The sequence below is a fragment of the Lucilia cuprina genome, chromosome 2 (assembly GCF_022045245.1).
Source record: "Lucilia cuprina isolate Lc7/37 chromosome 2, ASM2204524v1, whole genome shotgun sequence".
NCBI lineage: Eukaryota > Metazoa > Arthropoda > Insecta > Diptera > Calliphoridae > Lucilia > Lucilia cuprina.
Genome location: NC_060950.1, coordinates 65,081,296 through 65,100,495, shown reverse-complemented (window position 1 = coordinate 65,100,495; position 19,200 = coordinate 65,081,296). Strand labels below are relative to the sequence as shown.

Here is a 19,200-nt window from a genome sequence, read left to right as displayed (position 1 = left end):
CTGAACTAGAACTGAACTAGAACAGAACTAGAACTGAACCAGAACTGAACTACAACTGAACTAGAACTGAACTAGAACGGAAATAGAACTGAACTAGAACTTCAGTCGAAAAGTCCAATTAAATAATTACAAACGTTTTAGCAATTTAATGCTACCGTCTTTTAAAATAGCATAATAAAATAAAACAAATACTGCTGCAACAACTAGCTGACAAGAGATGCGTGTTTGCTATCGATTTTTATGGCTTTATTTAAAACGACATGTCTAAACATTGTTTGCAAGTTGCTTTTTTTGTTTCAGCTATTTTTTTCATAACTGTTAAACTCGGCTTAGATTACAACTCTCGTAAGCAACAGATGTTTTAAAAGAAAAAAAAAACAGATATACTACAAAAAATTAAAGTGTAATTAAATAAATGAGCAAGTATAAAAACAAAAAAACTAACAAATATTTCAACACTACATGGATGTAATGGCAGAAAGACGGACAGCTATTCAGATGAAGTGATAGTTAAATTAAATATCTGCTTAAACAAAAGCGTATATAAATCATAGTTTTAATATAAAAGCCAAATAAGAAAAGTGTATTTATTGTAAAGAGACAATGTGTTTCAGAACATATAAATCTTTCTTTAGTATTTTAAACTTTTTTTAGTCGAAAATATTGACTGAAAACATGAAAGCTCTGAGATCTGTATCATGTTGCCCCAAGTTTATAATATGATGCAACTGAAACTTCAATAATGTTTTGAACATATTTGACATGAATTTTTTTTAAAATGTTAATTAAAATGAAATTCTCGATCTTATTCTAAATATTTTTAACAGCTTGAAAAAATTCTTTAATAAATTATTCAAGCATAAAAACTTAAACAAAATAATGTATATATTTCTTGAACAAATTTGCTTTAAATTCTTTTTTTAGATAAATATTTCATTAAAAATTTAAGTCATGAATTGTTACACTTCTTAAATTCAATTATTTTTTTTCAAATTTTAAACAAAAACCTAATGCTTTAATTCAAGTGTTGCAATTGCTTAATTTAATAGAGTTTTTCTATGGCTATTCTAGCATTTTTCCAAACTTAGTTTTTGGTAACTAATCGTGTTTTTTTTTCTTCGGTACAAAAACTGACCTCCAAATATACGTATTTTCTAAAATGAAAAAAAAAAGAAAAACCACTCAATATATTTGGTCATAATATGGTTCTTTTTTTTGTCAAGTTTTGTCTTAAGGTGATTTTCCTTCATTAGAGTAATTTTTTGTGTTCTTTTTCAGTTTATTGAATGAAGACAGACTGGTAGATGCGACTACGTTTTGGTGGTTGTAATTTTCGTCTCTATAATGTTTTTGCATAAGCCCTGCAGTTTTAAAGCTAAAAATCCATTATTTATATGTTTAGTTTTACTTCAGTTCTAGTTCAGTTCTAGTTCAGTTCTAGTTCAGTTCTAGTTCAGTTCTAGTTCAGTTCTAGTTCAGTTCTAGTTCAGTTCTAGTTCAGTTCTAGTTCAGTTCTAGTTCAGTTCTAGTTCAGTTCTAGTTCAGTTCTAGTTCAGTTCTAGTTCAGTTCTAGTTCAGTTCTAGTTCAGTTCTAGTTCAGTTCTAGTTCAGTTCTAGTTCAGTTCTAGTTCAGTTGTAATTCAGTTCTAGTTCATTTTTAGTTCAGTTCAAGTTCAGTTCAAGTTCAGCTGTAGTTCGTTTCTAGTTCAGTTTCAAGTCAGTTCTGTTAGTCAAGCTCAAGATTGTTGATGCTATCAGAAATATGTTAACTTTTGTCTGGTTAATTTCAAATAATTTTCAAATAAATTGCCCTTGATTCACAGCGCTGATTATGATGGATGATCTCTAATTTTTTATATGAACTTTTGTTCTAAAATTACTAGACTTGTGTTTCCAACAATTCTTGACCCGATTTGAAAACAAACTTTAGCCACACGACTAACCTTGAATGCAAACGAATGAAGCCACAAACAAATGCAATCAGTTTGAAATTTTGATAATTAAATTAAACATTAATGAATTAAAAGCAATTCAAAAGATACAATCATGAATCTTTTTTATTTAGCCTTTTCCAAAGAAAACAATCAAATATAATAACAAAAAATATTATCACCAGAAACAAGGTTACTGCTGCGCATGTTACCCACAAATTTATGGACAAAACCAAAGTTTAGTAAGAAAACAACTTTGTTTTTTTATACTGCAACAAACCCAAGAGAAAGTATTTACCATGTGAGAGGAAAATATTACAAACAAAAATTTCAAGTTCAAGTTCATCTTTATTATCTGGTTTTTGTTCATTTAAAATTCAGTTTTTTTTTTTTTTTGTATAACTTGTTGTAGTTGTTTCCAAATTGAAATTCATTATAAAAGTCACACCCTTCTTCTGTTTGTGTTGATTATTTGTTAAGTTAATAGCATCTTTAATGATGTTTAAAACAAATTGAAATTAACTTAACTGGCTCATTAAAAAACTGCTTTATTTTGTTAATATTATTAACTGCTTATAAATAATAATCTAAATCATAATTTGTTTTCTAATAAAACCAAATCGATAAAAATAGACAATGAAAATAAACTTTAATAGACCCTTTTTTTGTTGTTAACAACATTGATGGTATGAACGATAGATTATTTTGACGGCTGTTGCCATTGTTATTGTAAACATTTAACGTCCGATAATTATGCTAATTAAGTTTGTGGTTTTCTGTCTGCAAATACGTTTTATAATTTTGAATTTGATCAATGTCTGTTTGTGCTGGAGCCGCCTTTAGGCCAATGATGACTAATGTGTATTTGTGCAGGGAAGTTAAAATCATTAGGGGAAATACGCTTTAGTAGCCATTGATAAAAAATTATTTGGAAATCTTTAGAGGTGTTATTAAATTAAAAAAAAAATAACATAATTCTTAAAAATTAATAATTTAAAATTTAACGCAAAATTTTTCTTGATCAATTCTAATAGGAATTACTGAAGGCTGTTTAACAAGAATCTGCTTTAAAATTATATTTAATTAAAATTTCGTAAAGAAATCTAAAAACAAAGCAGATTTCTTTAAACTAAAATTAAATAATTACTTCATTATAATTGTACTGGAGTAACATAAGGTCAAGGAAAATTTCATGTTGCTATGATGTTGAACTTGGTAGACAAAACTATAGACTAGACTAAAGATTAGATAATAGCCTAGACTCTAGACTAGAATATAGTCTAGACTATAGACTAGACTGTGGACTAGACTATAGACTAGACTATAGACTAGACTAAAGACTAGACTATAGACTAGACTATAGACTAGACTATAGACTAGACTATAGACTAGACTATAGACTAGACTATAGACTAGACTATAGACTAGACTATAGACTAGACTATAGACTAGACTATAGACTAGACTATAGACTAGAATATAGACTATACTATAGACTATAGACTGCACTGTACGCTAGACACTCAAACTTGTATTAGTCTGTAGAGTAGTCTATAGACTATATTAAAGAGTAGATACCTGACTATAGTCTAGACCATAGACTAAAGTATAGATCAGGCTATTAGACTTTAGACGAGAGTATAGACTAGATACTAGACTATAGACTAAATTAGACAAGACCATAGACTAAACTATATACTGAACCTTATTACACAAAACTTATTTTCTTATAAAGTTTATGAATGCTTGTTCTTGGTGAATATTATGTATGTGCTCTAAAATATTTAATCAAAACAAATTTCTTCCATATATTAAGATCATCATTAGAATTGTTGTATTTATGTTTATATATAAAATTTCCTATAAATATTCATCCAAAGGTGTTAAATAGCTGTCGTCCATTTGTTATTTCAAGTTTTAATCTCGAGATTTCATAATTATTAAAAAAATTTAAAACAAACTAATTAATAACTTTGCAGACAATGAATATTGAAAATTTCCAAGCCAGTTCTATTTAAATTGGGGTATTTTTGTTAGGAACTGGTTTTTGAAATTTTTTGTTTAAAAAAATTAATAAATTTCTTTAAATTTGTTAAACAATTAATAATTGCAAATAAACAGCAAATGATGAGAATTGAAATTCCCCCAAAAGAAAATAAATTTTTAAGCAAAACAAATTAATTAAAATTAAATATGATTGCATAGAGGAGATATAATAATGTTTTGACAAACTGTTTGACATTTCAGACATAATAGAAAATATTTAAATTTTGGTAATAACGGGAAATAATAGAATAGAATTAGACGTTAGAGGAATTTGCAAAAAATAGAAAACAAGTTTTTGTCTTAAGTCTTTTGTTTATGTTTTGTTTTTAATGTGATATTTTGTATTTAAAGGAAGTTTATGATTTTTTTTCTTTTGCTAATATAAACAAATAAAGTGAAAGGATGTTTTTATAAGTATTACATGGAGTTTTTAAGACTAAGGCACCACACCCTAAATGCACAAAGCTGACTCCTTATAAACTTTTGCAAGAAAATTAATGTTTTCAAAATGTTGCAGCCATATGAGAATAAACAGTTTAATATGATTAACAAAAAATAAAGCCACACTTTAGATTACACAATACTTAAACGTAGGAAAATATAGCCTTTCTTAAAAAAAAAAAAAAAAAATTAACAAAAAAATTGCATAAAATTTGTTAGAAAAAAAAAACAAAAAAACGAAATTTTCCAACAATTTGAAAGTGTATCACACAGACAATAGAAGTCAAATCGATGGCAGAGGAAAAAATACAACAGGTAAAAATAGCCTGTTAATGATTAAATAACTAACTAAAACGAAATGTGTGCTAGTAGTGTTAAGGCTGCTAAAAAAATATATACGAAAACGAAGGAGAAGAGGGGATTTAAATTAAAACCCCCAAATAGACCATTTTATAGATTACATAATTTATACACAGGAATCAACAATAAGTGAAAGAAAATCTATACCCCCTCTTTTCAAAGCATTTTATAATACTGACATCCAAAAGCTTATGATTAGAGTATTTTGATACCCTACATCTACAATTTAGTGGGGAAAGAATGTTGGGTTTATGCTGATGTTTGTAACGCACAATAGTATTGAATCATTAATTAGAACCATTTTCTGAGACGATGTCCGTCCGTCTGTAAGTCCGTCCTTCCATGTAAACCTTGTAATCCAACTACAGGTCTTAATTTTGAAAGTAATTCAATGAAATTCTGGGCATAATCTTCTATTGTCTTAAGGACGAAGCATATTGAAAATGGTTAAGATCGGTTAATTATTTCATTTAGCTATGTCCGTCCGTCCGTCCGCTTGTCTGTCTGTCCATCCATCCATGTAAACTCATAATCAAACTTCTGGTCGCAATTTTCAAGACAATTCAATAAAATTTGGTATATGATCATCTCTTGTACCTGAGATAAAGCTTGTTGAAAATGGTTAGGATCAGTTCATTATTTCTTTTAGCTATGTCCGTCCATCCATCTCTCCATCCGTCTATGTAGACCTTTTAATCAAACAACTGGTCGCAATTTTGAAAATAATTCAATAAAATTCTGGGCATGATCTTCTATTGTTGTGTGAACGAAGATTGTTGGAAATGGTTAAGATTGTTTCATTATTTCATTTAGCTATATCCGTCCACCCATCTGTCCGCTCGCCTGTCCGTCCATCCATGTAAACCTTGTAATCAAAATACAGGTCGCAATTTTGAAAATAATTCAATAAAATTCTGGGCTTAATCTTTTATTGTCCCAGGGACGAAGCCTGTTGAAAATGATTAAGATGGGTTTTTTTTTTATTTTTTTAACTATGTCCGTCCGTCTGTAATCAAACTACAGGTTGCAATTTTAAAGATAATTCAAAGAAATTTTGTTCACGATCTCTATTATACTAGAGACGTAAACTTATTGTATTGTATACTTATAAATCACATTCTATTTTTGTAATATTTGTAGAGTATTATATTGTCGGCCTTGCCCGACTCTAATATCTTACTTGTTTTTAATTCAACTTATTTTTCCTTAATTTACTGGCACATATAGTAAAAGTAGTAAATCATCTTGTTATTTAATTAGGTGTGTTCAAACACACACACACTAGGAAAATGAAATATTTTGCTTCCAGTAGCTGCCATTAAAATGCCAAAAAATGTAAGTTTTACACAAAAAAAAACTAATCTAAAGTCATCCAGTAATATATTCATTTGCATCTTTATTCAAAACAGCCTATAAATATTTATATTTATTTTTTTATTTATCTATTAACAGTAGCTGGTGCTAATATGTAATCATATATACAGTTTAATCATTAGCTTGGCATTTAATATTTCATAGATAAAGTTGTTTGTCTAGAGGAGAAGAAAAAGAAAAAGAGTAAAAAAAATAAAAGCGCCTTTTCATATGGCACGTAAACAACACTTTGACATGTTAATTGAGTGTTAAAGAAGCGTTAAAATTTAAGATAATTTTTAAAAGAAAATAACACGTGCTATTGCAGTTGTAAACTTTATAAATATTGTCTTAAACAAAAGATTTAGACAACAAACTTTATTAAGATTTTTTTTTATTATTCAAAACTTTATTATACTTAAAAGCTTCAAAGAACTTAACTATGTTTTTTGTAAACTTTACATTACTTAAAACTTCTTAAAATATTTACTAACTATACTTAAGAAAAGTGTTCGACATCTTTACTTTCTGAACAAAAACTCCCTTAACATAAATATTCTTAAAAAGTTTACTTTACTAATAAAAAGTTCTCGACAACTTCAATATAGAAAACTTTGTAAAAAGCTTAACTAAAGATGAATTCAGCTAAAATTTACTAAAAAAAGTTTTGCTAAAGGAAATTCCAATGAACTTTAGAAATGCTCACGAAAAAATTACAAAACAAAAAATTTTCTTAAACTTTACTAAAGAACAGTTTTAGTGAACTTGTCCTAAAGTTCACTATAGATCAATCTATAGTATTGAATATAGGTCAGTCTATAGTCCTGACTATAGATCTTGACTATAGATCAATCTGTAGTCTGAACTATGGATCAATCTATTGTCTTGACTATATATCAATCAGTAGTCTCGACAATGGACCAATCTATAATCTTGACTATAGAACAATCTATAGTCTTGATTATAAAACAATCTATAGTCTTGACTATAGATCAATCTATAGTCTTGACTATAGATCAATCTATAGTCTTAACTATAGAACAATCTAAAGTCTTGACTATAGAACAATCTATAGTCTTCACTATAAAACAATCTATAGTCTTGACTATAGATCAATCTATAGTCTTGACTATAGATCAATCTATAGTCTTGACTATAGAATAATCTATAGTCTTCATTATAAAACAATCTATAGTCTTGACTATATTTCAATCTATAGTCTTGACTGTCAATCAATCTATAGTCTTTACTATAGATTAATCTATAGTCTTGACTGTAGATCAATCTTTAGTCTAGCCAATATATCAGTATATAGTCTTGACTATAGGTTACAGTCTTGACTATAGATCAATCTATAGTCTTGACTATAGATCAATCTATAGTCTTGACTATAGATCAATCTATAGTCTTGACTATAGATCAATATATAGTCTTGACTATAGATCAATATATAGTCTTGACTATAGATCAATCTATAGTCTTGACTGTCGATCAATCTATAGTCTTTACTATAGATTAATCTATAGTCTTGACTGTAGATCAATCTTTAGTCTAGCCAATATATCAGTATATAGTCTTGACTATAGGTTACAGTCTTGACTATAGATCAATCTATAGTCTTGACTATAGATCAATCTATAGTCTTGACTATAGATCAATCTATAGTCTTGACTATAGATCAATCTATAGTCTTGACTATAGATCAATCTATAGTCTTGACTATAGATCAATCTATAGTCTTGACTATAGATCAATCTATAGTCTTGACTATAGATCAATATATAGTCTTGACTATAGATCAATATATAGTCTTGACTATAGATCAATCTATAGTCTTGACTGTCGATCAATCTATAGTCTTTATTATAGATTAATCTATAGTCTTGACTGTAGATCAATCTTTAGTCTAGCCAATATATTAGTATATAGTCTTGACTATACGTTACAGTCTTGACTATAGATCAATCTATAGTCTTGACTATAGTCTTGACTATTGATCAATCCATAGTCTTGGCTATTGATCAATCTATAGTCTTGACTATAAATCAATCTATAGTCTTGACTATAGATCAATCTAAAGTCTTGTCTATAGATCAATCTATAGTCTTGACTATAGATCAATCTATATTCTTGACAATATATAAATCTGTAGTATTTACTATAGATCAATCCATAGTCTTGACTATAGATCAATCCATAGTCTTGATTATAGATCAATTTATAGTCTTGATTGTCGATCAATCTGTAGCCTTGACTGTCGATCAATCTATAGTCTTGACTATAGGTCAGTCTTTACTATAGATTAATCTATAGTCTTGACTGTAGATCAATCTTTAGTCTAGCCAATATATCAGTATATAGTCTTGACTATAGGTTACAGTCTTGACTATAGATCAATCTAAATTCTTGTCTATAGATCAATCTATAGTCTTGACTATAGATCAATCTATTGACTTGACTATAAATCAACATAAAGTCTTGACTATAGATTATTATATAGTCTTGACTATAGATAAATGTATAGTCTTGACTGTAGATCAATCTATAGACTTGACAATTTATCAATCTGTAGCCTTGACTATTCATCAACCTATTGTCTTGACTATATTTCAATCTATAGTATTAACGATATTTCAATCTACAGTCTTGACTATACTTCAATTTATAGTCTTGACTATAGATCAATCTATAGTCTTGACTATAGGTCAATCTATATTCTTGACTATAGATCACTCTATAGTCTTGACGATAGATCAATTTATAGTCTTGACTATAGATCAATATATAACCTTGAATAGAGTTCAATCTTGACTATAGATCTATTTATAGTCTTGACTTAGATCAGTTGATTATCTTGACTAATGATCAGTCTATCGTGTTGACTATATAATTATGACAGTAGATCTATATAAAGTCATTACTATAGACCACTATATAATAGTGACTGTAGCCAATTGTTAATAATTATTGTATTACTATTTATTTATTACCAAAAAAAATAAATAATGCATTTATTTTGAAATAATTCAAAATAATTTTTTTAGTCGTATTAATTATATAATAATTCCTTAAAAACAAACTACTTTAAAACAAAGAAACCAAACCATGTTTAAACAAACAACCAATAAACAAATAAACTATAATTTAAACAAACACTCATACACTAACAAATTACACCGATTTATTTATTTAACTCACATGTATACACCGACACTATACGTGTGAGACTCTCTTGTATACATATACGAAAAAAAGCTTTTTTTCATGCTAAACAAACACTCTCACTTTCAGTTTTTTAACTCTTTAAAGATTTGTTTAGTGTTTTTGCGGGAAAAAAAAGCTTTTTAATTAAATTGTTTTTTATTTGTTTTAATTTAAGACTTTTGCTCTTTTAAGGCTGCTGCTTTAGTGGCTGTAGCAAAAATATATTTAGTTTCAAATTGCAAATATTGTTTTTGTTTTATTTTGTTTTTTTTACTCTCTAAGATTTTGAATTTGAGGGTTTGTTTTTTGACTTTGGTGAAGTAAAATCATATTATTTTGTATTTTATTGAGTTTTTAATTACAAAATTTAAGAAAAAAAAAACGCAAAAACATTTTTTGAAATACAGAAGAAAACTAAAACAGTGAGATGCTTTAGATTTCTGTCAACATAATTTTAGAGCGTTGGTATATAAAGCTTGTGTACACTGGTCAAAATTATTCAGTTTACTGTTGTGGGTTCGTCCAAAAACAACCCTATCTAGTTTTGTTGTTGTTGGATTTTAACAAATCAACAGGACAAATATTTCTATATAAGTGTGTGAGCGAGTGTGTGTGTGCGGTTTTTTTCAATAAAATAAATAGAACAAAAATGAAATCTATGGTAGGTTTTAAATGAAAAAAAAAATAAATAAATAATTAATTAAAAAAAACTTTAGAAAAAAAACTCAAAGAAAATTGTGGAATAATAAACTATAAGCAAGAAAAATATATAATTATTAATAAAACAAAGCTTTTATGGATATTTTTTTAAAGCAAATAATGATTAAGTTGAAAACTTAATATTAAAAAACAAAAGACTTAAGCAACAAGTGTGAAGTTGTGTTTTAATATTTAACTGAAAGATAAAGAACAATGTTTAAGCTAAAAAGTGTTTTGAAATTAATATTATTAAATATATTTTGCAAAGCTTTAATAAAAAACATATTTAATTGTTTATAATTTTTATAAAAAGTTGCAATTTTTAACAATTTAAATGAAAAATGAGATGAATTGTTCAAATTTGTTTAATATGAAAAAAAAACTTGTTTTAAACAAATTTCTTAAGATGAAAAGAGAGATTATAAATGGTTCCCACTTAGACTGGAAAAGAAGTTCCTTTTTTATAGAAAACCAGGGATAAAAAGCGAGAATTAACAAGAGTCGATAACTATGTTTCATTAAACAAAGTTTGGAGACAACAGAGTATTTAATAAGATTTTAACAACAATTTTCTTTAATTTCGATAGAAATTTTCTTTGTTTTTTTTAATTTTGAACATTTTCTTATTAAAAATATTTAAATAATTGAAACATAAAATTGAAAACTTGTCAAGAAATTAAATTTTCTAAATATTCATAATAAAAGTTTATAAAAAAGTTTCAAAAATTTTTTATTTTAAAATTTTATGCAAAATGCTTTAAAAATGTTTAAATAGAAACATAATTTATGCTTCAAAACTTATACACAATTTGGAAATTTAGGAAAACATTTTTAAATATTTAACATCATTTTGATTTTTTTTAATATTATTAAAATAATTGTTATAAAATATTCTTCAAAATTTTTTTATATTTTTCAAGAAAGTTCATATTAAGTTATAAATATTTTCAGGTTCAATTTGGTTTTAAATATTTTTTTTTTTTTTGACACCACAGTGATCATTCTATAGTAAGACATGTGTATAGATCAGTCTATGAACTCGTCCATGGTTAAGGCCATAGGCGTGTCAACAGACTTGTTTATAGATTTGTCCATAGATGAGTCTCTAGTCTTGTCTATAGATCAGTTTATACACTTGTATGTAGCTCAGTCTATAGTCTTGACTATAGTTCTGTCTAATAGATGAGTCTCTAGTCTTGTCTATAGATCAGTTTATACACTTGTCTGTAGCTCAGTCTATAGTCTTGACTATAGTTCTGTCTAAACTCTTGCTGACAAATCAGTATAAAGCATTGACTAGAGATAAAATTATAATCTTGACTACCGATCATTATCAAGACTTTCTTGACTATAGATCATTCCCTTGTATAAAGATCAGACTAAAGACTTGACTATGGATCAGTCTATAGACTTGAATATAGATCAGTTTTGACTATAGAACAGTCTATAGTTTTGACTATAGATCAGTCTATAGTCTTGACTAAAGTTCTGTCTATAGTCTTGACTATAGATCAATTTATACTCTTGACTATAGATCAATTTATACTCTTGAGTATAGATCAGTCTATAGTCTTGACTATAGATCAGTCTATAGTCTTGACTATAGATCAGTCTATAGTCTTGACTATAGATCAGTCTATAGTCTTGACTATAGATCAGTCTATAGTTTTGACTATAGATCAGTCTATAGTTTTGACTATAGATCAGTCTATAGTCTTGACTATAGATCAGTCTATAGTCTTGACTATAGATCAGTCTATAGTCTTGACTATAGATCAGTATATAGTTTAGATCAGTCTATAGTTTTGACTGTAGATCAGTCTATAGTCTTGACTGTAGATCAGTCTATAGTCTTAACTAAAGATAGTCTATAGTCAAAACTATAGATCAGTCTATAGTCTTGACTATAGATCAGTCTATAGTCTTGACTATAGATCAGTCTATAGTCTTGACTATAGATCAGTCTATCGTCTTGACTATAGATCAGTCTATAGTCTTGACTATAGATCAGTCTATAGTCTTGGCTAAAGATCAGTCTATAGTCTTGGCTAAAGATCAGTCTATAGTCTTGACTATAGATCAGTATAAAGTCTTGACTATAAATCAGTTTATAGACTTGGCTATAGATCAGTCTAAAATCTTGACTATAGATCAGTCTATAGACTTGAATATAGGTCAGTCTATAGTTTATAGTCCTGACTATAGATCAGTCTATAGTCTTGACTATAAATCAGTCTATAGTCTTGACTATAGATCAGTCTATAGTCTTGACTATAAATCAGTCTACTTATAGTCTTGACTATAGATCAGTCTATAGTCTTGACTATAGATCAATCTATAGTCTTGACTATAGATCAGTCTATAGTCTTGAATATAGATCAATCTATAGTCTTGACTATAGATCAGTCTATAGGCTTTACTATAGATCAGTCAATAGTCTCGACTATATATATATATAGTCGATCAGTAGATCAGTCTATAGTCTTGACTATAAATCAGTCTATAGACTGGCTAAAGATCAGTCTATAGTCTCGACTATAGATCAGTCTATAGTCTTGACTATAGATCAGTCTATAGTCTTGACTATAGATCAGTCTATAGTCTCGACTATAGATCAGTCTATAGTCTTGACTATAGATCAGCCTATAGTCTTAACTATAGATCAGTCTATAGTTTTGACTATAAATCAGTCTATAGTCTTGACTATAGATCAGTCTATAGTCTTGACTATGGATCAGTCTATAGTCTTGACTATAGATCAGTCTATAGTCTTGACTATAGATCAGTCTATAGTATTGACTATAGATCAGTCTATAGTATTGACTATAGATCAGTCTATAGTCTTGACTATAGATCAGTCTATAGTCTTGACTATAGATCAGTCTATAGTCTTGACTATAGATCAGTCTATAGTCTTGACTATAGATCAGTCTATAGTCTTGACTATAGATCAGTCTATAGTCTTGGCTAAAGATCAGTCTATAGTCTTGACTATAGATCAGTCTATAGTCTTGACTATAGATCAGTCTATAGTCTTGACTATAGATCAGTCTATAGTCTTGGCTAAAGATCAGTCTATAGTATTGACTATAGATCAGTCTATAGTCTTGACTAGAGATCAGTCTATAGTCTTGACTAGAGATCAGTCTACAGTCTTGACTATAGATCGTTTTATTGTCTTGACTATATATTAGTCTACTTTCATGGCTATAGATCATTCTATTGTGTTAACTATAAATCAATCTATAGTCTTAGTCTATAGCCCTGATTATAGATTAGTTTATCGACATAACAATAGACCAGCCTATTGTCTATGCAATATATAATAAAAAAAAATTAGACATTCTTGTCACATTTCAAACTTAAAAAATTTCTCACTTGTCGCTATTACTTACGAATATTTTTTAAATGCCTTAATAATTCCTCTAATAACTTTCCTGCTCAACTGAATATTTCATTTAAGTTATTATTTTATTGAACAAATATTAGCAATAATTTCACTTCTATAACTGCAGTTTTGTTTTCCTTGGCCATAAGTGCATCGTAACAGGTTGACAACATTAAATAGGTTGCTTATTACGTTATTTTTTTTTTTCGAAAAAAATGAGGTCTTATAAATCAAAACAAATAATTTTTATATCATTTAACCTTATATGGTTTACAAGAGAAAAAACACAACATAAATAAAGTATAAAATATTATATAATATTAAACAAAACTAGACCAATTTCCTTAAATCAATAACAAACGACCTTTAAAAACCTAAAAACAAACTTCCGTTAACTAAATAATTGAAAAAATGTGTAAACATTTGACTAAAAAGGAAATGGTATTAAACAAAAAAATATTGAATAAAAATATTACTTGTCCACACTCTAGACAAAGCGTGGCTTGGTCTTTTTTGGTTTAGCCTGGTAATATTATGGTTAAGCGTAAACATTGTATGACAAGTGGGGTCTAAAAAAAGAAATTATACAATAAATATATAAAATTATATAATAATTAAAATTTGGCTTAACTAGCAATCAATAACCTTTATTGAGTTTAAGCCATATTATGCCGGCTTTTTTTGTTCGTGATTTGCTTAAGCAGGCATATACAAGTTTTGGTTTGTTTTGACATAAGCGCTACTGCAAAAATTAAAGGCATGTTTGGTTCCCAAGAGAATAAAGATTATTTTTAACCAAATTTCTTATATTATCAAAGGGTACATGCTTTGTCATGCTTACTTTCTGGTTTTGCATAACTGGGCTTTAAGCCAAGTTCATTGCAAAATTTTGCTATTTCATACGTTTTGACTGACTGCACATTTCACTTTTAAGTTACAGCAAAATATGTGCGTGAGCATTTAAGCTGCATAACATTTTTTTCTAAAATTTTTGCCTAAACTTGGCAATGACAATATAAAACAGTAAATTTAAATAAATGTCAAAAAAAACTAAAGACATGTATAAGTTGTTAAGTAATAAATTCAATAAAACTCAATGAAATACTTACACATAATTAAAGAAAAGGATGTTGCTAATTAGGAAAATACCCAAATTATTTTGGAACACAGCCAGATGAATGGAAACAAGAAATGTTAAGGAACTAATCGTGTATGAGGAACTTAAAGTTTACTTTTAATTAAAATTAAATTCTGAAAAATTTCCAGTAAAAGGAACTCAATACGTATGATTAATATTAATTAAACAAAGTTTTTAAAAACAAGGATACACATATGCTGCTAGAAACTTATTTATAGCTCAGTTAGTTCTAGTTCAGTTCTAGTTCAGTTCTAGTTCAGTTCTAGTTCAGTTCTAGTTCAGTTCTAGTTCAGTTCTAGTTCAGTTCTAGTTCAGTTCTAGTTCAGTTCTAGTTCAGTTCTAGTTCAGTTCTAGTTCAGTTCTAGTTCAGTTCTAGTTCAGTTCTAGTTCAGTTCTAGTTCAGTTCTAGTTCAGTTCTAGTTCAGTTCTAGTTCAGTTCTAGTTCAGTTCTAGTTCAGTTCTAGTTCAGTTCTAGTTCAGTTCTAGTTCAGTTCTAGTTCAGTTCTAGTTCAGTTCTAGTTCAGTTCTAGTTCAGTTCTAGTTCAGTTCTAGTTCAGTTCTAGTTCAGTTCTAGTTCAGTTCTAGTTCAGTTCTAGTTCAGTTCTAGTTCAGTTCTAGTTCAGTTCTAGTTCAGTTCTAGTTCAGTTCTAGTTCAGTTCTAGTTCAGTTCTAGTTCAGTTCTAGTTCAGTTCTAGTTCAGTTCTAGTTCAGTTCTAGTTCAGTTCTAGTTCAGTTCTAGTTCAGTTCTAGTTCAGTTCTAGTTCAGTTCTAGTTCAGTTCTAGTTCAGTTCTAGTTCAGTTCTAGTTCAGTTCTAGTTCAGTTCTAGTTCAGTTTCTAGTTCAGTTCTAGTTCAGTTCTAGTTCAGTTTCTAGTTCAGTTCTAGTTCAGTTCTAGTTCAGTTCTAGTTCAGTTCTAGTTCAGTTCTAGTTCAGTTCTAGTTCAGTTCTAGTTTAGTTCTAGTTCAGTTCTAGTTCAGTTCTAGTTCAGTTCTAGTTCAGTTCTAGTTCAGTTCTAGTTCAGTTCTAGTTCAGTTCTAGTTCAGTTCTAGTTCAGTTCTAGTTCAGTTCTAGTTCAGTTCTAGTTCAGTTCTAGTTCAGTTCTAGTTCAGTTCTAGTTCAGTTCTAGTTCAGTTCTAGTTCAGTTCTAGTTCAGTTCTAGTTCAGTTCTAGTTCAGTTCTAGTTCAGTTCTAGTTCAGTTCTAGTTCAGTTCTAGTTCAGTTCTAGTTCAGTTCTAGTTCAGTTCTAGTTCAGTTCTAGTTCAGTTCTAGTTCAGTTCTAGTTCAGTTCTAGTTCAGTTCTAGTTCAGTTCTAGTTCAGTTCTAGTTCAGTTCTAGTTCAGTTCTAGTTCAGTTCTAGTTCAGTTCTAGTTCAGTTCTAGTTCAGTTCTAGTTCAGTTCTAGTTCAGTTCTAGTTCAGTTCTAGTTCAGTTCTATTTCAATTCTAGTACAGTTCTGAATTGACATTTAAAAGTTCGGAGATGATTAATTCCCACCTGAACGTATGATTAATATTAATGTTAATTAATTATTGTTCTAAACTACTTGTTACTCATTAATCATTATCTACTTTTATTTTGTCTTTAATTTTTCAGCTTATTTTTGGGCTTCTAGCCCTGTGTGTTCTCGCACATGCCGAGGATGCCAAGAAGGAAGAAGAAGCTAAAGCCATTGAACCTCAACCCGCCGCCTCAGATGCTAAAGCTGCTGAGAGTACTGTAGAGAAGAAACAAGAGAAACGTGGTATTTTACACGGTGTCGGACATGGTTATGCTCCCGCCGGCTATGGTCATTCGGGTCATGGTGGACTACTAGTAAGTGGTGGTCATGGCGGTGTTTATGGTGGCGGTTATGGTGGTGGTTATGGTGGTGGCGCTGTTGTTGTTGGTGGTGGTGGTGGCGGTTTTGGTGTTACCGGTGGTGCTGCCATTGCCGAAAGCATACCAACTAATGTACAAGTTAATACTGTTGTACGTAATGTTGCTGTACCCTATCAGGTAGATCGTCATGTACCATATCCCGTTGAGAGAACCGTTACCTATCCCGTTAAGGTTCCTGTACCACAACCCTACCCAGTTGAAAAGGTTGTCAGCTATCCCGTTAAGGAAATTGTTAAAGTACCCGTTCATGTACCACAACCCTATCCCGTTGAAAAGACTGTTCATGTTCAAGTGCCTGTACATGTTGACCGCCCTGTACCCGTCAAAGTACCCGTTCCAGCTCCTTATCCAGTTGAAAAGGTTGTACATGTACCCGTTAAAGTACCAGTACCTCAACCCTACCCTGTAGAAAAGGTTGTTCAAGTTCCAGTTAAAGTACCCGTTCATGTACCCCAACCCTACCCTGTTGAAAAGATTGTTCAGGTGCCCGTTAAAGTACCCGTAGATCGTCCTTATCCCGTTCATGTTGTTAAGCCCTACCCAGTGCCAGTTGAAAAACCAGTACCTTATACAGTAGAAAAGAAAGTCAGCGTACCAGTACATGTACCCGTTGATCATCCAGTGCCTTATCCAGTTGATCGTCCAGTAGCTTACCCCGTCAAAGTGCCAGTACCTAAGCCATACCCCGTTGTCAAGGAAATTCCTTATCCCGTCGAACGCCAGGTACCATACCCCGTTAAGGTTGCCGTCGATCGCCCCTACGCCGTGCCAGTAGAACAACATGTACCCGTCGCTGTTGAAAAACACGTACCCTATAAGGTACCCGTTGCTGTACCCGTACATGTCGAGAGCCATGTAGCCCCTGTGTCGCATGGTGTCGTTGTAAGCGGTGGTGGCGGTCATGGTGGTTATGGTTATGGCCACGGTGGCGGCTACGGTCATGGCCATGGTTATTTACACAAAAAGAAATAGATAATTTCCAAATATTAAGCAAACAAAAAAAAATACCAAGAAAAATCTCTTTTAAACAAGAAACCCATGAGGGCGTGTATTTAGAATCTAAAACGGCCTGATTTCTTTTTAAACAAAAATTATTATAATTTCTTCTTAAATTTAAATCTAATTTTTTTGTAAAATATTATTTTTTTTTAGTTTTTAGTGTGTGATAACGAAATGAAATTTACGAAAAAAATTTTAATACAAAAAAAAAACTATTTAAAAAAATGTATCCAAAACATCAAGACAAATATTGTAGAAAAAATCCTAAGGAATTACAAAAAGATATGTTGCTGGCTTAAAAGTAGTATAAAGGAAAAATCTAAGTTAATTTTTTTTTAAGCTGCCAATTTGAAGAAATATATATTTAGTTAGCAATGTAACACTGCCAACAATTATTTAAATTTTTTTTTTAAATGTCTAAAAAATATTTCTTTAAAAAAAACAGCAAAACTTGCCTTTACTCTGATTTGTTTCCTCTTAGAGAAAATTAATTATTTTTATCAATATTGAATGTACCTTTTAAATACACTTTCTATCAGCTGCCAACATTTGTTTTGTCTAATCCTGAATTTTCTCTTTAATAATTGTTAATATATTTATGTAAAAAAAGTAAAAAGAAAAACAACAACAACAATACTGAGAAACTTTATAACAAAATGTGTTATGTTTTATTATTATTATAATTAATTTGATTGTTTCTTTTATTTTGTATATATTTAATGTAAATAATAAATAAAGACGACCAAGTATGGAAAATATAAAAAATATAAATTTTTAAACGTTTTATTCAAAAGGGAAAACAACAAAATTATTCAATTGTTAATTACAACAAAAAAAGTAAATTTTCTTAACTTTAGTTAGTGGAAACAAAAATTTAAATTTTATAACAACTAACAAAGTTATAAAAGGAAATGTCATTTTAGTTCTTAATTAATATTAATCATACGCCCTGTTATTTACACTTTATAGAAAATTTTTTAAATTATCATAACTTTTGAAATATAAAAACCACACTTTTGTTATTTAACAACTATGAAGCAGAGAAAATACGCTTTTATATTATTGCTAAATGTCATATCAAATTTATCATAGAGAAGATCTGCAGCTTGTCAAAATTGCTCATAAGATATAATTGAAAAATAACGTTTAAAATTTCAAATTTCGTTAACTACTTGAAATATAAACAAAAATAATAAATAAACTAATGTACTCTGGATGATCTGCTACCTAAAGTCTACAAAAGTACTAAATATAGCTTTTTATAGAATTTAAAGTTTAACCTTTAAGGTAATTCGAAAAGTACTATTTGAGGAACGATTAGGTTAAAATAAAATATCCTACTACATCAAAGACTTAATTTAGTCCATAGTCTAACCTATAATCTTGTTAATAGTCTTGTTAATAGTCTGTTTTATAGTGAAATCTATCAAATCTATGGTGTAGTGTATAGTTTAATTCATATCCTACTTCATATCCTATTCTAAAGACTATACAATATAGGCTATTCTATACAGTAGACTACACTATAGACTAGATTAGACTATAGTCTAGTCTATAGTCTAGTATATAGTCTAGTCTATATTCTAGTCTATATTCTAGTCTATAGTCTACTCTATAGTCTAGTCTATAGTCTACTCTATAGTCTAGTCTATAGTCTAGTTATTAGTCTAGTCTATAGTCTAGTCTATAGTCTAGTCTATAGTCTAGTCTATAGTCTAGTCTATAGTCTAGTCTATAGTCTAGTCTATAGTCTAGTCTATAGTC

The 19,200-nt window shown here is 29.2% G+C and overlaps 1 protein-coding gene across 1 annotated transcript; it reads left to right on the top strand.

Moving 5' to 3' along the window:
• Positions 1–9,833: 9,833 nt before the first annotated feature.
• On the top strand, positions 9,834–17,528 carry LOC111682929 (skin secretory protein xP2-like). The gene is made up of 2 exons (XM_023444929.2): positions 9,834–9,996; positions 16,153–17,528. The coding sequence occupies exons 1-2, from the start codon at positions 9,985–9,987 to the stop codon at positions 17,407–17,409; spliced, it is 1,269 nt and encodes a 422-aa protein (XP_023300697.2). The 5' UTR covers positions 9,834–9,984; the 3' UTR covers positions 17,410–17,528.
• The last annotated feature ends 1,672 nt before the right edge of the window (positions 17,529–19,200 follow it).